This window comes from Pelobates fuscus, chromosome 10 (genome assembly GCF_036172605.1).
Source record: "Pelobates fuscus isolate aPelFus1 chromosome 10, aPelFus1.pri, whole genome shotgun sequence".
Lineage (NCBI taxonomy): Eukaryota > Metazoa > Chordata > Amphibia > Anura > Pelobatidae > Pelobates > Pelobates fuscus.
The window spans coordinates 102,579,962-102,600,133 of NC_086326.1; the positions used below are offsets into that span (position 1 = coordinate 102,579,962).

Sequence of the window (20,172 nt, forward strand, 5' to 3'; positions counted from 1 at the left end):
GTACCCGATAATTTTTTGGAAAAATACCCACATGGATGTAATGGTTTATCCACACCCAACCTTTGGGACAGGATGGCACCTATACCCGTCTCAGAAGCGTCAACTTCGAGTAGGAAAGGCAGAGTAGTGTCAGGGTGAACTAAAATTGGTGCGGAAGCAAACAGCTCCTTGAGAGTCTTAAACGCCAGAAGTGCTTCAGTAGACCAATTCTTAGTGTCAGCCCCTTGTCTGGTCATATTGGTGATAGGAGCAATAATAGAGGAGTAACCCTTAATGAAACGTCTGTAATAATTAGAGAAACCAATAAATCTCTGAATGGCCTTGAGACCCTTAGGTAAAGGCCAATCTAAAATGGATTGGAGTTTCTCCGGATCCATTTCAAACCCCTCTCCAGAAATCACGTAACCAAGAAAGGTAGTCTGGGATTGGTCAAAGCTACATTTCTCTAATTTGCAGTACAAGCCATGTTGAAGAAGTTTGTGCAAAACCCTTCTGACCTGTCCGTGGTGAGTCTCAATCTCCCTGGAATGTATAAGTATATCATCGAGGTATACAATAACACAGTCATGTTGAAACTCCCTAAGAACTTCATTAATTAGATCCTGAAATACCGCCGGGGCATTACAGAGACCAAAAGGCATTACAGTATACTCATAGTGCCCATAACGAGTATTGAACGCAGTCTTCCACTCGTGTCCCTGCTGAATTCTCACCAAGTTATAAGCACCTCTGAGGTCTAACTTAGTGAAAATCTTGGAACCCTTTAATCGATCAAAAAGCTCGGTGATCAAGGGAATCGGATAGGCATTTCTAATGGTTATCTTGTTCAAACCTCGGTAGTCAATGCAAGGTCTTAAAGAACCATCCTTCTTTTTAACAAAAAAAAATCCAGCCCCAGCAGGGGAGGAGGATCTCCTAATGAACCCTTTGTCTAGGTTTTCACGAATATACTCCTCTAAGACTAAGTTCTCATTCGTAGACAAAGGGTATACATGGCCCCTGGGAGGCATAGTATCAGGAAGTAAATTAATTTTGCAATCAAAAGGCCTGTGTGGTGGTAAGGTATCAGCCTTTCCTTTGTCAAATACCGCCTTTAAATCTAGATACAAGGACGGTATCTGTACTTTGGTAGAGTCGGTAGAGTTATTAAGTGTGTTAACAATACAAAGGGGTGACACTCTCTTTAAACATCTCTCTTGACAACCCTGACCCCACAAGACTATTTCCCCTGATTTCCAATCTCTAATGGGGTTATGTCTCTTCAGCCAGGAGTATCCCAGGACTATGGGAACAGAAGGAGATGAAATGAGTAGTAGAGATATCTCCTCCTTGTGTAGAATACCAGTAGTTAAGTTAAGAGGTGTAGTCTCCCGGAAAATCACAGGCTCAACTAAAGGTCTACCATCTATGGCCTCAACAGCCAAAGGTGTCTTCCTTAACTGGGATGGGATAGCGTGTTTGGTGAGAAAAACTTGGTTGATAAAGCTCTCAGCAGCTCCGGAGTCTATCAATGCCACAGTCTCTAAAGTTCCCTTCTCCCAAGTTAAAGAGACGGGTAATAGAAGCCTGTGTTCTTTGTAGTTATGAGTAGAGGACAAAATAGAAACACCCAAGGCCTGTCCTCTAGAGAAACTTAGGTGCGAGCGTTTCCCGGGCGATTGGGACAATTCAAACGTAAGTGACCTCTGACTCCACAATACATACACAGTCCCTCCCTTCTCCTGTACTGTCTCTCCTCTTCTGAGAGGCGAGTAAGGCCTATCTGCATAGGTTCTGGAAACTGTGGAGTTTTGGTTTCAGGACTTTGAAATGAAGGAGCTAGTCTAAAGGAAGGTCTACCGGTTCTATCTCGAGTGTTCTGCCTCTCTCTTAGACGTTCGTCAATGCGAGAGATAAAGGAAATTAAGTCCTCCAAATTCTCGGGAAGCTCTCTCGTCGCTACCTCGTCAAGTATTACATCGGATAATCCGTTTAAAAATACGTCTATATAAGCCTGTTCATTCCACTTAACCTCTGCCGCCAAAGACCTGAACTCTAGTGCGTAATCCACAAGTGTTCGGTTTTCTTGTCTAAGGCGCAACAGTAATCTAGCTGCATTGATCTTTCTGCCAGGGGGGTCAAAAGTTCTTCTAAAAACAGCTACAAAGGCATTATAGTTATAGACTAACGGATTATCATTCTCCCACAACGGATTAGCCCATCTCAGAGCCTTCTCAATGAGTAAGGTGATAATAAATCCCACCTTTGCCCTATCAGTAGGGTAGGAACGGGGTTGTAGCTCGAAATGGATACTGATCTGGTTCAAAAAGCCACGACACCTTTCAGGAGAACCAGCATAACGTACAGGTGGGGTAACTCAGGAAGAAGCACCTACAGTGGCTACCTCTAGCCCTGAACTCACAGGAGGAATAGAAGTGTTACGCATCTCCTCAGGTGAATTAGTAGGACGTTATAGTAACGCCTGTAGTGCTAGTGCCATCTGATCCATTCTATGATCCATGGCGTCAAACCTAGGATCAGGAGAACCAAGCTGACAGTTTGTACCTGCAGGATCCATTGGCCCTGTCGTAATGTCAGGATCGGGACAGGGATCCAACACGCAGAGTACAAAGAGTAGCAGATACGTATACCGGACCTTAGAATGGCCGGACTTAACGTAATACTACATATAGAATGGTCAGGGACAAGCCGAGGTCGAGGGAACAAGAAGACAGGTAAGCGAGAGACAAGCCGGGTCAAGGATAACAGAGAAGACAGGTAAGTAATAACAAAGCCGGGTCAGAACCAAAAGACAGAAGAATACAAGAGCACTGTGTGACTAGGCTGGCTAGAACCACGACAGGGCAATGAGCAAATGCTGAGAGCTCCCTTAAATACCCTGGTTCTAGAGACTAATCACGCCTCCGCCGAGACCTGATTCGTGTCCGGGATTTGACTGACAGGTCGGGCTAGAATAGCGTCATGACGTCGACTATTGAGCGTCACGTTACAAAAAGGCATAGTTCTCTCGCGGCCGGCGTTTACATGCGCGAGGGGACCGCGAGGAACGGGAGAATCATGCCGTCTGGATGGAAAAACGTCTAAGTCTCTACCCGTCTCAGGGGTAGAGACTACAGGTACCCTGACAGAGGGTTGCTGTGTGTGTGATGGTTGCTGTGTGAGGGGTGCTGTGTGTGTGTGAGGGGCGCTGTGTGTGTGTATGAGGGGTGCTGTGGCTGTGTGTATGTAATGGGTGCTGTGTGTGTGTGCGTGTGTGTGTGTGAGGGATGCTGTGTGTGTGTGCGTGAGGGGTGCTGTGTGTGTGTGTGAGGGGTGCTGTGTGTGTGAGGGGTGCTGTGTGTGTGAGGGGTGCTGTGTGTATGAGGGGTGCGGTGTGTTTGGGGTGGTGTGTGTGTGTATGAGGGGTGGTGTGTGTGTGTGCATATGAGGGGTGGTGTGTGTGTGTATGAGGGGTGGTGTGTGTGTGAGGGGGTGCTGTGCGGGGGGTAGGGGTGCTGGGCAAGGGTGCTGGGTGGGGGTAAGGGTGCTGTGGGGAGTAGGGGGGTAGGGGTGCTGTTTGTGTGGGGTAGGGCTGCTGTGTGTGTGGGTGTAGGGGGGGAGGGAAGCTGTGGGGGGGAGGGTAGAGAAGCTGGTGGGGTAGGGGTGCTGTGTGTGGGGTAGGGGTGCTGTGTGTGGGGTGGGGGTGCTGTGTGGGGGTTAGGGGTGCTGTGTGGGGGGTAGGGCTACTGTGTGTTGGGGGAAGGGGTGCTGTGGGGGGTAGGGGTACTGTGTGTGGGGGGTAGGGGTGCTGTGTGGGGTAGGGGTACTGTGTGTGGGGGTAAGGGGTACTGTGTGTGGTAGGGGTACTGTGTGTGGGGGTAGGAGTGCTGTGGGGGGTAGGGGTACAGTGTGTGGGGGATAGGGGTGCTGTGGGGGAGTAGGGGTACTGTGTGTGGGGGGTAGGGGTGCTGTGGGGGTAGTGGTACTGTGTGTGGGGGGTAGGGGTGCTGTGGGGGGTAGGGCTACTGTGTGTTGGGGGAAGGGGTGCTGTGGGGGGTAGGGGTACTGTGTGTGGGGGGTAGGGGTGCTGTGTGGGGTAGGGGTACTGTGTGTGGGGGTAAGGGGTACTGTGTGTGGTAGAGGTACTGTGTGTGGGGGTAGGAGTCCTGTGGGGGGTAGGGGTACAGTGTGTGGGGGATAGGGGTGCTGTGGGGGAGTAGGGGTACTGTGTGTGGGGGGTAGGGGTGCTGTGGGGGTAGTGGTACTGTGTGTGGGGGGTAGGGGTGCTGTGGGGGGTAGGGCTACTGTGTGGGGGGTAGGGGTGCTGTGGGGGGTAGGTAGGGGTACTGTGTGTGGGGGGTAGGGGTGCTGTGGGGGGTAGGGGTACTGTGTGTGGGGGGTAGGGGTGCTGTGGGGGGTAGGGGTACTTTGTGTGGGGGAGGGTTGCTGTGGGGGTAGGGCTACTGTGTGTGGGGGGTAGGGGTGCAGGGGTAAAGGTGTTTAAAAATAAAAAAATATGGTAAATCAGTATTCCCCCCCCTTCTTACCTTTAATGAAGGAGTGTGGGGGGGGGGGGAACACAGCCATCCCTGGTGGTCCGGTGGTGGCAAGCACTGCTTCCGGGTCGGGAGGACTGGGGAAGGGATCTGTGAAGCAGCTCCCCTGTCCTCCCGCGCGATGCTGTGTGGAGCATCGCGCGGGAGGACAGGGGAGCTGCTTCACAGATCCCTCGCCCAGTCATCCCAACCCGGAAGCAGAGTAGGTGCCTGCTGTTTTGGGCAGGCAGGTGCCTACTCTGCATGATGGCAAACCTATGGCCACGTGCCCACAGAAAGGGCCCGGCGTGCCACCTGTGGCACGCATGCCATAGGTTCGCCATCACTGCCCTATACAGTCTCTGCCCCATCATACTGTCCCTGTCCCCCTCTACAGCCCCTTCCCCAACAATACTGTCCCAATCCCCCCTCTTCAGCAACCTCTTCCACACCATACTATTCCAACCCCCCCTCTACAGCCCCTGCCTCCACCATACTGCCCCTGTTCCCCTATATAGTCCCTGCCCCATCATACTGTCCCTGTCCCCCTCTACAGCCCCTTCCCCAACCATACTGTCCCAATCCCCCCTCTTCAGCAACCTCTTCCCCACCATACTATTCCATAGGTTCGCCATCACTGCCCTATACAGTCTCTGCCCCATCATACTTCACTGTCCACCTCTACAGCCCCTTCCCCAACAATACTGTCCCAATCCCCCCTCTTCAGCAACCTCTTCCCAACCATACTATTCCAACCCCCCTCTACAGCCCCTGCCTCCACCATACTGCCCCTGTCCCCCTATACAGTCCCTGCCCCATCATACTGTCCCTGTCCCCCTCTACAGCCCCTTCCCCAACCATACTGTCCCAATCCCCCCTCTTCAGCAACCTCTTCCCCACCATACTATTCCAACCCCCCCTACAGCCCCTGCCACCACCATACTGCCCTGTCCCCCTATACATCTCCTGTCCCCCCATACAGCCCATGTCACCCTCTACAGCCCCTGTGCCCCTGTCCTTAACATACTGCCCCCACACCCTCTCTACAGTACCTGCTCCCCTCTGCAGCTCCTGTCCCTCCCTCTGCAGCTCTTGCCCCCTCTCTGCAGCCCCTGACCCCACCCCCCAGCCCCTGTCCACAACCAAAGTACCCTTACTACTGCCTCTGTCCCACTTCTGCTGCTCCTTTGCCCCCCTCTACAGCCCCCGGCCCACCAACACTGCCCCTGTCCCCCCCCCCTCCACAGCTCCTGACCCCCTTCTACAGTCACTGTGCCCCCCTCTACAGCCCCTGCCTCACCATACTGCCTCTGTCCTCCTTCTACAGCCACTGCCCCCCTTCTGCTGCCCCAGTGACCCATCCACTGACCATTCTGTATGTTTGCCTGCGTCTTTATGTCTCTGTATGACTGCATCTATTTCTCTGTATGTCTGTGTTTGTATATATCTGTATGACTGTGTGTGTATTTCTCTATATGACAGTGTCTGCATGTGTGTGTATTTCTGTATCATTGTATGTCTGTGTTTGTATGACAGTATACCTGCATGTGTAGATTGTATGACTGTGTGCTTATATGTGTGTCCCTGTATGATTGTGCCTGCAAATCTCTGTGACTGTATGGTTGTGTGTGTTGCTATATGTCTATGTCTATATGGCTGGGGCGGGGAACGGGGGACAAAACTGTCTGAGGGAAGAAACACACAGAAAAGGGCTGTTGGAAAGAAAGAGACAAACAAAGAGGCTGGGTGAAGTAAGAGATACACAAGGTGAGTTGTAAGAGTCTTCCCTACTTCTCCAGGTTGTTACATTTAATTTTTTTACGTGTATTGTGATTTTCCCCACACACTAAAGGGGGATACAATACACTAAAGGGTCTAAGAAATTCAAAAGGGGGTTTACGAGACACCGGTAAAGATGAATTTTTTTGAGGTGGAGGCAACATGCATCTTCATCTGTGTAGCCAAAAATCCTAGCAACGGCGCTGCTGACGCCATCTCGTGTCCAGAACCCTCAGATTCCCTGAAAATGGATCTGGCACTCCATATATAAAGTAACTTGCCCGGTGCTCGTCAAGCCAAATGTGTAGAAGATACTCCAGATAGCACTCTCAGGACAGTCCTGACAAACTAAAACATTGTTTTTTTTATGCAAAGCTAAATTAAAAGCTAAGTTTTACTTTTTGAAAAGTCCTGAGAGTGCTATCTGGAGTATTATATATATATATATATATATATATATATATATATATATATATATATATACACACACTCCTATGCTTTTACAGTGTAGATAGAATACAAAATACTACTACTAAACAGCTACACATCTGTCTTTGCAATCTGTCTATGAATATGGAGCAATGAAGAAGCACCATGCTTGTCTAGGTGTGGAACCTAGAAGTCATTTCCCCTTCCCACTGATTTATTTCCATTTCATTATATTCAATCCTCATCATGAGGGCACATGGGCAACGAACACTACCACTTCCCATATTTTCCATTTTCATTAGTGGGATGATTAAAAGGTCTAGCTAGATGGCTAGGAAAGCATCATGGGAATTGTAGTCCTAAAAAAGCTGGAGGTCTACCTATTGGTCATGCACTTTGTATGTGAAAGAATGGATGTGAATCTGCAAATTCTTTCTGTTCTGTAACCATCACTTCTAACAAAAAAATTATTTACACACCATTCAATGTATTGATATACTTTATTTATAAATCAGCTGACACCTCTATGCTAGTGTTTAAAGATCACAAAGAAACTTCCTTGTCACTTGAGTTGGTAACACACAGTGAATGCAGGTGTAGTAATCTGGTATAAGATGACAATGTTTACACGTACACTTTAGTCTGTGTTTAGTCTCTATAGACTGGCTCTTAACAACCATTGTTTATAGCAACCAAGACTATCAAGGGATATGTGAAAAGGGAAGAGAGACATGCTAGGAGGCCAAGAGACGTGCTGGGACAGTGGGGGGCAAGCAGCAGCACAAAAAGGATAGTTACATCACAAAACAGCAAGGCATAAAGGTAATCAGTACATGAAAATCACCTCCAGTAATAAGAGTGACTGAGAAGGCGTAAGGACAACGACAGAGATTCTGTAAGTAGATCATCTACATGCAGAAATAGTAATGCCAAAAGCTATTTAACAAATCATTTTTGCACTGTACTATTTACTATTTTCCACTACTTGAAGTAAAAATGCTCAGTTAAAATAAGGAAATGTGTTTGCAAGATAAGTCCTCTGTTTTAGAAAGAGCGTTATTTTAATTTTTTTTTTACAAAAACTCTATGTATTTGTATTAGTGCACTTTTTATCTGCCTACCGATGGGGCAGAAATTAGCTTTTCGCCATCTCCGCTATATTCACCATTGACTATTTTAGCCTCAATAAATACAATTAATATTTAGTTCAATACAATTATGGGAATAAAAATAATCTGAAAAGAAAAAAATACAAATCTGTTAATACCCTTTTTTGACTAATAGGAACCTACTAACAAAAAAACGCTAGCTTGTTTAATTCTGTTTATGTTTGTGTTTTTATTAACAGAACGTATTTATTTCATAAAGGTGCAGTCACTATTTGGTGAAGAAGGGATATTTTAGAGTTGCAAGTGAATAAACATCAACTGCAAGAAAAAACAGGTACATTGCCCTAAAATCTCATTACTTTTTGTTTCCAGTATATGCTTGTGTTAGGAGCTTTGAATTGTGGTGACATGGGATACACAATGCACATTTAGGCCTCTGTATGTACAGGGAGTGGATAGTACACATAAATATCATTCATAATAGAGAGCTGTCTCACAGCTAGTGGCTCATTCTTTCTTCATAATGCTCACTGAGGTTTGTTACCTGGTTACACAGACACAATATCCAGCACCAGAAGCATTACTGGATTTGAGGAGGCCTGCTGCAATATTCATAGGAAACAGAGAATGTTGGGGTAAAAGGCAGCATTACCAAGAGATTGACCACCAGGTGTACTACCGAGAAGTATAAAAAAAAAAAAATTGTTCAATTATTTGAACAATCTAGACTGCAGACTAAATGAACCATATTACATTAGGTATACAAACCTGTATTCCTAATGCTATAGTGCCATAAAATAAAAAGCATTTTTAATCACTTGCCTCCTCCTGTGACATCATTGAGGAGGCATGGCTCCTTCCGGGCATGCTCCATCGCAATTCCACTCATAGATATACATGGGGGACCTGATGCAAATGCACTGCACAGGCTGCGGGCGTCCATGCTTCCCTATTGGAAATCACTGTATTCAGGTCCGGACTGGTCATCGGACAAACGCCCGGTGGGCCGTGCTGGCCATGGGCAGAGGCAGACCAGGGAGATCAAAGGATCTTCTATTCCGGCCAATGCAGATCCAGTCTCGGTGTTTGCCTGCACAGGCCGGAGGGAAGATCAAAGATCCTCCTTACCGACCCCCTGGCACTTTGTTGCGGAGCGGAGTAACCGAAAGGCTGAACATTTATCTTGCGATCATGAAGCTTTGCTGCTTTTACCATGGCAACGTTCTGACAGTACATAGCCGGAGTTCACGAGATGAGTAAACTTAGCCAGCAGCCCGAAGAACTGCAGGTTAGAGTCACTCGCCACCACCAAGGATTGCCATGTCCCTCCTACCTGACCAATGTTAAGGGGGGAGGGGGGGAGGCGGGGGGTAAATATATATTTTTCTTATTTAATAAAATATATATATATATGTGTTCCCTTCTCAACCCCCCCCACACAATATAGACACCCTGCACGCCTCATATGCACACAGCACCCCTACACACATTACACCCTTCACATACCGCACTACTACACACACTACACTCCTCACACACATCGCAACTCTCACACATTGCACTCCTCACATTTACACACACACTACATCCCTATACACACTATGGATCTCCTACACACACACAAAACATCATCTATAAATACACTACACCCCCTATGCACATACTATGCCCATTTACACACACACACACACACACACACACCCACTACACATCTATACACACACTCTCTACAGCATCTAGTCACACACACTATAGCTTCTGAACAACTGAAACCGAATTATTTACACAAAATACCACCACACCACACGCAGTTCACTCTATACACAAGCAATCCCACAAGCAGCCTCCAAACACATGCACAATATGCTCTCCTTGCTCTTTTGTACTCTGGTATCCCACTTATAGAGACAACAGAGACAAATCACAAGCAATCGCATTGCGAGCGAGTCATTAATTTTGCTTGTGCTGCGTATAACAAATACAGGACCTTTTTTTTTAATGCGAGAGCTCTTTAGCATGGCACTGTGCATGGGCTGTTTTTGGCTCTGTGCATGGGCTGTTCTTAAAGAGCACTGAACCGATATGCTCACTTGGGGGGAGTGCTTGTCATTGCTAATGACATTACACTCCACTCTCTGGCCCCGCACCCTTCCCACTGGGCTGCGGTGATAAAAAAAAATGCCCAGTACAAATCTTCCCCCCAGTCCAGCCAAGATTGTATTCAATGCTTTCCTATGAGTTTCCTTCTCAACAAGTTTTACTCAGCCAGTGCAGCTGAAGTACCTCTAGTAGCTGTGAGTATGACAGCCACTAGAGGCATGCTTAACCATTCAAGGTAAACATTCCCCTTTCTGCAAAATGTCCAGTCTGTCCATGCGCCCAGTTAGCAGATCCTGTATAATAGAAGAAGAAAAACCGGACAGCCTTTAAAATGAACAACCATTTAGATTGCCAAATCTTCAATAAATTATCATAAAAGTTCTAAACACTACTGAAAAGGAATGGTAAGGCTGAAACACTATTTCAACATTGTAAGTGAGTGTGGACCTGACTCCTGGCACATTACCTCACCCAAAATACACAGTTAAAATGAGTGCTCTAATGAATGATGGCAATATGATTGAGGTGAACAGATGGTTATTTGGTGTTTAAATTCACTATATAAAAAGTACTTATATAAGTTATACTTATATAAGTTATATAAAAAGTACTTATAAGTTAAATGAATGTCTGATATGATGGGGTAGACATTTGTTAGAGAGGACATGGCTTGAAAAAGGATGAGAAATCTTAAAGTAAAATGCTAACAAAAAGCGGGACAACAACCCATCATTGTCCCTGGAGTGTGTAAAATTAAAACAGGGTTTTAGTATTCCTCGAATTTTCCTTTTAATTCTGCACACTTTGTAATCTTGAGCTTCCATGCACTGAGTGTGGTTTTCTCTTAAACTCTGTAGTAACTGGTTTTCAAAAGCACCGGTCTGACCTGCTATGCATAGCAATGAAGGGCTGTGGGGGAGCTAAATTAAGGTTCTTTTGTCACTGTAACTTTATCCTCCATGTGATCCAAGCAGTTCACTCTGGGAGCCAAGAAACCACAGCTAATTACTTGTTCAGAGTTATTAGCTGTGCTCTGTTAGATTTAACTACTTGGTTGCTGAATGTCACTAGCTGAAATCTACAGACAGAACCCTACTGAAACCATCCCCCCTCCATAATGTAGTATTTGCACACACAAGTCAAGCATGTCATGTTGTCACAACATGCCAAATGTAGCATGGCACAATTGGGGCAATGTTCCAGATTTGGAGCAATCAGAGTGAGCTTCACGTTGGTTTCCAAGGTGATTGTTGCAAATACTATTTTTGTGTTATTATGCAATATTCTCTCTTATATATATCATGTTAGAGTTGTTGTTATCTATACATAGTGTTCCCTTGCAAATACAAAAAGCTGCAGTTCCATTCCTCATTTTGAGTGCTACGTATGGGTTTTGGGACAAAGTTGTAAAACTGGAGCAATAGCCATGGAAACCAATGGAATGTTTTTGGAATGTTCCCCCAGATTAGCTGTTCTGATATACTATATTTTGTTTGCACAGTCATACTTTTTCTGTCTATATATACAAAACACATCCAGGCTTCATTACATATGCCACTAAGAACAGAGGCTTGAAAATATATATATTTTATCAAAAACAGTTTCCCCTGTGTCCTGTGCAATAGGACAAGAACACTCATTGAACTGGCAAGACTTAGCTCTGATTGTCCTGCACATAAGCATCTCTCTCAGTAAATTAGCTACAGTGTGTAACAATGACATAGAAAAATTAACACTTTCCATTATCACCTTTAGGTCCTGGTGGGGCATGTTTTGTTTTCTTTAATTGTAGTTACTGCTTTGCAGCCTCCCCTCATATAATCACACAATGATATACTTCCCTGTCTTTCTGATGATTAATGAGCTCTCCTAACTCCCCGAGGGAATGTAAGTACACAAGATGCTACATAAGAGAATGATTTACTTTTGGAAATATCCATTCGGGCACAACGGCACAAAGGCGTCCTTGGTAATCGCAAAGTACATGAATTTTGGTGTGCTATATCTGTTTCGTCAAATCTTTTCTCTTGAGTCTGTAGTTTTCACTTGCCTCTATAATTCATGGTTACCGTAGTAATGATGTTCCATTTAGTTTAGTTTTTTTTTTTAAATACTTAATTTTTCTTTTATTTATTTCTTTTTTTTTAATGAACTTGCTTCTGACTATTTGTTATGAATTAACAGACATTCCTGTGCCGTGCCACTTAAAATTTACTATTTTCCTTATGTCTTATTAATAAGCCTCATTTCATTCACTAATTACCGGTACACCAAAATGTATACCTTTTTAGTGGATTTACGGAAAATGAATAAGCCATCAAATAAACAGAAGATATGTATTTTGATAAAACACATCTTGTATACCCACTACCAAACTCTTAAAATGCTGCTAACTCCTAAAGATCGTTTTGGCCAGATTAGGCATGTTATAAATCCAAAGATAGAAAGAAAGCCATATGAGAGCGCACACACTGAACACACATTCCACACATTTTTGAGAGTTTGCCAGAGTTGAGTGACCCATTCCTTCAAAAGACTGAATTGACCTCAGATTCTCCGTTAATATCAAAGTAGACTCAACGGTTATTAAATTAGCATGGAATTGTAGTGAGACGAAAACTGATTTGCAAAATGTAAGCTAACATATTCAAGTTGTGACTTGAATATTTTTCAAAAACTTAAACATTTTCACAATTCAGAGTTAAGCAATTAAAACCCTTCCATGTGGTAAAATTAGCAAAACACAGACTGTGACACAATTTCATTGCACTAGAGCAGGGATAGGCAACCTTCGGCTCTGCAGATGTTTTGGACTACACCTCCCATGATGCTTTGCAAGCATTATGTGTGTAAGAGCATTATGGGGGATGTAGTCCACAACATCTGGAGAGCCGAAGGTTGCCTATCCCTGCACTAGAGGATCATGGGATTATATTTACAGTATAAAAGATGAATTAGGATATGGTTCTGCACAACAACCCAAACTAAAATTTTGTTTATCTATTCTTTACACAGGAAGATGCCAAAAGCCAAAAAAGGTCCTAAGGGCAAAAAAATCAACCTGAAAACAGCAAAAAACTGCATCAAAGTTACTTATGATGGCAAGCGTAGACTGGATCTTTCCAAAATGGGAATTGCAGCAATGCCAAAGTGCATTTTAAAGCTTTGCGATGTGGAGGAGCTAGACCTGAGCCGAAATCTGATCCGGAAGATACCAGATTGGATCCAGCGCTTCCAGAATCTGCGCTGGTTAGATCTTCACAGCAATGAAATTGAAAAGCTCCCAGAGTCCATTGGCCAGCTACAATCTCTGATGCACCTCAATGTCTGCAACAATAAGTTGACTACAAAGGGCATTCCAACAGAGCTCAGCAACTTGAAGAATCTCCGACAACTTAATTTAGGGCTTAATGGTATCGACATTGTCCCTTCCACTATTGGGGCACTGAAGGAGCTGAATGAAGTGGGGTTGTTTGATAATCAAATTTCTGCTGTGCCCAACAGTGTTCTCAATTTGCCTAAACTTAAGAAGTTGAATACAAAGAGAAATCCAATACCACCATCAGAGGTGGAAATAAAAGCCAAGGAGCAGGAAGCTATTCATACAGTTGAAGCACTTCACCTTGTCAATGAGAATGATCTATGCAGTGAATGTTCATCCAAGTGCCAGCAGGAGAGGTGTAGGATGACCAAACTGAGGAGCATAGCTATTCCCGCATGGAAAAGACATCTTGTTGGTGACATATTAACACCAAATTCAACAGCTAAAAAAGTTTAATGTTACCAACAGTATTTAAAAGTAAAAATTAAAGGAATACTCTGGGCACCAAATCCCCTTAATAAATATAAAGTGGTTATGGAGCTTGGAGTACCCTGGTGCTGTCTTACCTTCCAGTGTTAAACCGGTTTCTAACTAGTGTCCCCAGGCTCCTGTCATGCTACCTCTCCTCAGGTGATCAACTAATATGAAGAATTCACTCGAGTTGTAATGGGGGGAGGGGGTAGTGACAACATGATAACGTCAGATGACTGACGCTGCCAGTAACAGACCGTCAGTGGATGCTCTCACTCTATCCCTTCTGCCCCTCTGTGGCTTCAGTAATTGCATGTGCATTAGCTGAGCATTAGAGGAAAGGCAGTCTGACAAGCACCTGGGGACACTACTTCTGTGTTAAACTGTTGGAAAACAGTTTAACTTTGGAAGGTAAGGCAGTACCAGGGAATTTCGGGCACCATAACCACTTTGTTGGTATGAAGTGTTTATGGTGTCTGGAGTGTTCCTTTAAACAATTTACATGCCCAGAGTGTTTTTTTAGTTTACCTGTAGGTGTGATATGCTGAACAAATTGCATTGTAGACTTGGGCTGGTAATAGAAATTGTAAACTGCATTAAAAGCAAGGCTACTCATTATATGTGAAATGCGTAGGTACTTTATATATCATATAAACTTATTTGAGCAGGGTCTTCATCTCTGTCTGTCAAGCTTATTTTTGTTACTTGTTGTCAACTATCTCTATTCTATAATTGTAAAGGGATGTGGAACATGCTGGTGTTATATAAATGCTAATAATAACAACACCATATTTTAATTATTCCTGGATTATATTTGCAATGAGTAGTGTAAAAGTACTCTTTAATAATATTTAAGTGTTTCAGATGTTGGCACAGAGTTACATTTTCCCAGTACTTACAGTGTTACCTCCTGTTTATACAGTCACTCTTTTTCCAGTGCAAATTTAGTTAGTGTGTGCAGTATTATTAGAGTTATATCTAAATGATAGTACTAGAGATGCCATTTTATAATGGTGGAGGGTGAAGAAGATTATTGTATCTTTTAGTGAAGCCCATAATGCTTGGCCTGTCATTTTAAAGAGAAACTGTTCTATTTGGAAAAGATTCTTCTTTTATTCAACTTTGTAAATTCTGCAATAGTTTGCTGAGGGAAGACATCCATCACATATCTGTTGTGTCTGGCACAGCTACTCAATACCCAGTACGGTCAGTGTAGGCATTCACAGTGGGCATACTCTCCTGAAAGTTCCCACAGCAAGTTATTGGCCATCTGCTGGGGATCATGGGATGTTTTAGAATTATGATGGTATGTCAAGCAGTGCCAGAATTGATATGTTTTTAACATTTTCAGCCATTTCACCACTAGTTCTGCAAAGGTTTAGAATGATCTTCATTATTTTTTAGTTGTAGTTGTGTACTTTGTGTATGCATCATAATATAATTGATGAGCACTCTTAATCAGCTAGTATACCTTTGGAAGAGTGTATGTAGCCTTGGGATCTGTATTCCCATATAAAGCACAAATCAAAAACAGTCCAGCACACCTTTTTGCAAGCAGCAATCCTGTATTTACAGTGCAGAGGGAAAGAGACTGAAAAAAAAAAAAAAGAATTGCTACTTAAAAAAAGAAGTGCTCTGTCCACAATTATTCATAAAACTAGGGAAGCCATAGAAATGGATATAGACTCTCAGTCTTAGTTCATGACACGTCACACCACTTTTACAAAATATGGGACCCGTGGCTGAACGAGCCAACCCTAACGTAACTGAATCTCACTACGCCATAGCCCTCACACAAAGCCACCAGCAGCACAGGAAAACACAGACACTGGAGTGGGGAACCCAACCATAAAGCACGCAGGGCAGGCCCCATAAAGGCTCGCACCCGTACCCTGATAGCGGAAACAGTCAACGGGTCCCAGAGGACACCCCCCCAAAAAAAAACCCACAACAGAACTCATGAAAACGACCGCGAACACAACACCCAACCCCTGAGACCAAAAACTAAATTTGTGTATATTTGACTGTATAGTTAGATATTTATGTTTAAGTTTCATAGTTTCATAAAACTTATATACTCTGCAACTAAGTTAAAAAAAGAAAATGCCTTGACAAGTAGCTGAAGAAGCCTAATGTTAAATGTACCTACTTTAATACATATTGTATAGACAACTGTATAACTATGATCAAAAATTTTGTAAACTGCAGGGCTTTTGCACAAGCCGAAAATGCATATCTATTGCATGCTACTTCTGTCAAGACGAAAAATAAAGAATTAAAAAAAAAAAAAAAGAAGTGCTGATCCCTTACGTTTCTATTCGTGGTTGTGGAGTTTGTCAGCCCTCCACTTAAAATTTGCCAACACAAAAATATATAGTCACCTAAATCAACTAAGTTTCCCGCAAACTAACAATCCATTGCAATTCTCACACATGATTGCAATGAGTCATGAAGAAGTGAAAATGTCATGCTTTTAAGACACTTTGCACTGTGCTCTATGATTTTGGTCTCATATTTAGTTTGTGCTTTGAATTATTGCAATCATAGAAACTGCACATATTGCGGGGCACTAAATGTATGTAGAAGTAACTTGCAAAGTTTATGCTGCAAGTTAAAATGTTTGACAATTCAGGTGTGTCATGTATTCCTAAAAAAAATTGATTTCTTGACATGTCATGTAGGATCTTATATGGGTCTAAATCATTAGAAACTGATTATTTATAATGAGTTATGATATTCATTTAAAATGCAATATAGACTATTTTACCTCCATAAGGATACACTTGGTTTTACCATTATCACTAACAATTAACATGCTCACATGTTGCCAAGATTTACCAACTTCCATCAACAGTTAGATGCATTGAAACAGAAAAATAATAATGCAAATTAAATCAATACCGATGCACCCATTAAGAAAATGTTGAAATGTTATTGTTACATTTTAAGTAAATACTCAGTAAAATATTCTCACTGTGTTTATATAGCACAAAAGAAATTAAAAAAATCTCCACCGCTGTTACTTTAGAAAATTAAAGTGTCAGAAATGTAAATAAAAACAACGTTTTATACATTAAACAATCACCACAGAATACAATTAGAGCAGCAGGTTACCAATTAGATTCAACTGGTTACCATGGTAATTTCACTACTTTTATATCAACAAAACTTGAATAAATGATCCTCAATATGTCAGAACAAAAGTAAAGCATATGACATTGTTTCATGCATGCTAAAAAGTTACCTAATATACTGGGGATCCTCCAAAACACCTTTTCCTTTCACAGATGGCATCTTTGACTGAAACCTGCAAAGAACAAGGTCAGATATAATAATTGGTAGAACAAAAAAAAGAAAATACTTTTTTAACCTGTTGTGTTTGTTTTTCACTTAAACACTATAGTCACCAGAACCACTACAGTCTATTACTCAGATGCCCACTAGATGTGCTTCCAATCTCAGTGCTTTTCTATGGGAAAGCATTGGATTGACCAAGATCATCAAGGTTGATGATTACAGCCATGGAGGTGGGGCCAGCTGTGATGAGAACAGAACAGAATTTAGTATATCATGGTAATAATGACTGTGCCGTTGTTTTTAATACATTTGTAAGACTGTTTAAAAGTTCGTAACATGATTTCCTTTTGTGATTAGCTCTGCATTCATGTTACAATCCACTAGTTTTATTGCAGATATAGACAGTGCAATGGATCATTCCAGTGTTTTAGTACACTTATAAGAGAAGCAATAACATGGATTTGTTTTAATGCATTGTGGGACCTTTAGTGAAATCTAATAAAATCCATATTTAAAACAAACCATTGGTTTTTGAACTATTTTTTCAAAAAATTAAAAACCAGCAGCTGACAAATCTACTTTATATATATGTATTTATATCATTTCTAGATTAGTGCATGGTAGGGATCGACCGATTATCATTTTTACCGATATTTTACGCCGATATTCGGCAATATCGGTATCGGCCAATATAGATACCGATATTGCCGATAATACATACCAAGACCGCTGGACTCATTACAAGCCCGGTGGTCCTGGAGGGGCCGGCAGCAAGCTGTTACTTACCTTTCCTGCAGCTCCCCAGTGTAAATCTCGCGAGACCCGCGGCCATCAGAGCTCCACGTGGCACGCAGACCGCAAGATTGGGAGCTGGAGGATACGTAAGTAACAGCTTGCTGCCCCCCCCCCCCCCCCCCCCCCACTGCTCAGCCCATACCACTGGACCACCAGGGATTGCTATAGTCCCCCTCCCTGGCCAGGCAACAATCAGGAACAAAAAAATATATAAATATTAAAAAATGTAAATAAAAAATGCCCCTCCTCCCCCCATTTTACACAAATTACATCCATTCAGAAACCCACACTACACTCACTATACACTGCATTCACTATACACACTGCATTCACTATACACACACTACATTCACTACATACACACACACTGCATTCACTATACACACACTGCACACTGCATTCACTATACACACACTGCATTCACTATACACACACACTGCACACTGCATTCACTATACACACAGTACACACTATTCACTATACACACACTACACACTGCATTAACTTTATGCACACTACACACACTGCATTCACTTTACACACCATACACTCTGCATGCATTATATACACACTACACAAACACTCACTGCATTCACTATGCACACTACACAAGCACACCCTGCATTCAATATATACACACTAGACAAACACACTGCATCCACTACATGTGGCATGTATATTTTGTGCATTTACCTTTAGAAATAGTTTATTTTTTCAAAATGGTAAATGTACAGAATATCGGCAAGTTATCGGCTATCGGCCTGAAAGTTCACAAATTATCGGTATCGGCTCTAAAAAATCAATATTGGTCGATCCCTAGTGCATGGTGTAAAAATTTGGTTCTGGGAAACAACTTCAGCTAAATAAATATAAATTCAGAACTGCAGAATTTAGTACATGTTGTGATTTGGCTCGGCAGAATTTCGGTACAGAAAAAAATGTGGGAAAACAATGTGGGCAGCTGAAAATGCAAGAACACAAGGTGTCGTCCATGACTGCGCCGACATGAAAAAATGGTTACAATATTGTTGTACCTAATGGCTATGCAATATCAGGCATTTTTGCAATAACAATTCTAAATTGTCAAAATTAGATTATATACACATTTTGGAGTGTTTCTGTGGGAATTGTTGCCAATCCATTCAGTAGAGCATTTGTGAGGCCAGGTACTGATATTGGACGAGAAGGCCAGTCAAGTTCCACACCAAACTCATGGACCTTGCTTTGTGCACTGAGGCAAAGTCATGCTGGAAAAGAAAAGGGCATTCCCCAAAGGGTTCTCACAAAGTTGAAAGCAGAGCAGTGTCCAAAATGTCTTGGTATGCTGAAGCATTAATATTTCCCTTCACTGGAGGTAAGAGGCCTAGCCCAACTCCTGAAAAATAGCTCCATATCATTATCCTTCCTCCACCAAACTTTACAGTTGGCACAATGCAGTCAGACAGGTAACGTTCCTGGAATCAGCCGAACCCAGACTCGTCCATCAGTCTGCCAAACAGAGAAGAATGATTTGTCACTCCTAAGAACATATTTCCACAGCTCCAGAGTCCAGTGGCAACGTGTTTTACACCACTCAATACAAAACTTGGCATTGTATTTGCTGATGGTGATGCGAGTGTTGCATGCAGCTGCTTGGCCATAGAAACCTATTCCATAAAGCATCCGCCGCACAGTTTTTGTGCTGATATTAATGCCAGTGAAAGTTTGGAACTCTTCAGCTATGGAATCAGCAGAGTGTTGGTGATTTGCAGTGACTTTCAGACACTTAGTGACCCTGCTCTGTAAATTTTGTGGTCTTCCAATTCGAGACTACTCTTCCAAAGTGCTTCCAATTTCTAATAATACCACTTACAGTTGACTGTGGAATATCTAGCAGGAATGACATTTCACAAACTGACTTATTGCAAATTCCAAAGTAAAAAAAAGAACATAAAAACTGTTCCTAAATCCAGGAGCTGATATTCAGAAGGAACATAGTCCATCAAGTTCAGCCATCCTCACATCTGTTTGTTTGCTGTTGACCCAAAAGCAGGCAAAACAAAAACCCAGTTTGAAGCACTTCCAATTTTGCAACAAACTAGGGGGAAAAAATCCTTCTGGACCCCAGAATGGCAGTCAGATTTATTCTTGAATCAAGAAGCTATTACCCTATTACAAAAAAATACTTATTACGCGACGCTCGAAATAAGGTGAGTTTTATTTGCTTTTAAGGAGGTAAGGTCGGTGGGGGGCAAGCCACCTTAATGGTAGGTTTAACACTATAGGTTCAGGAATACATGGTTGTGTTCCTGACCCTAAAGTGTTTCTTTAAATATATTTTTACATATGTACATACCAATATGAAAGTGACCCTTTA

General features: G+C 42.8%; 2 protein-coding genes across 2 annotated transcripts in view; one reads left to right on the forward strand and one right to left on the reverse strand.

Moving 5' to 3' along the window:
* WDFY4 (WDFY family member 4) overlaps window positions 1–20,172 on the reverse strand; it is a 344,228-nt gene that overhangs the window by 42,970 nt on the left and 281,086 nt on the right. Inside the window, exon 47 of the mRNA XM_063434671.1 lies at window positions 16,969–17,031. Within this exon, the coding sequence (XP_063290741.1) occupies window positions 16,969–17,031 (63 nt within the window). The remainder of the gene's footprint in view (window positions 1–16,968; window positions 17,032–20,172) is intronic.
* Window positions 7,307–14,339, forward strand: LRRC18 (leucine rich repeat containing 18). Its single transcript, XM_063434672.1, has 3 exons — window positions 7,307–7,617; window positions 8,071–8,165; window positions 12,947–14,339. Exon 3 carries the CDS (start codon window positions 12,951–12,953, stop codon window positions 13,707–13,709), a length of 759 nt encoding a protein of 252 aa, XP_063290742.1. The 5' UTR covers window positions 7,307–7,617; window positions 8,071–8,165; window positions 12,947–12,950; the 3' UTR covers window positions 13,710–14,339.

Coding starts and splice junctions, on each gene's coding strand:
- LRRC18 (XM_063434672.1), top strand. CDS start 12,951: ATGCCAAAAGCCAAAAAAGGTCCTAAGGGCAAAAAAATCAACCTGAAA.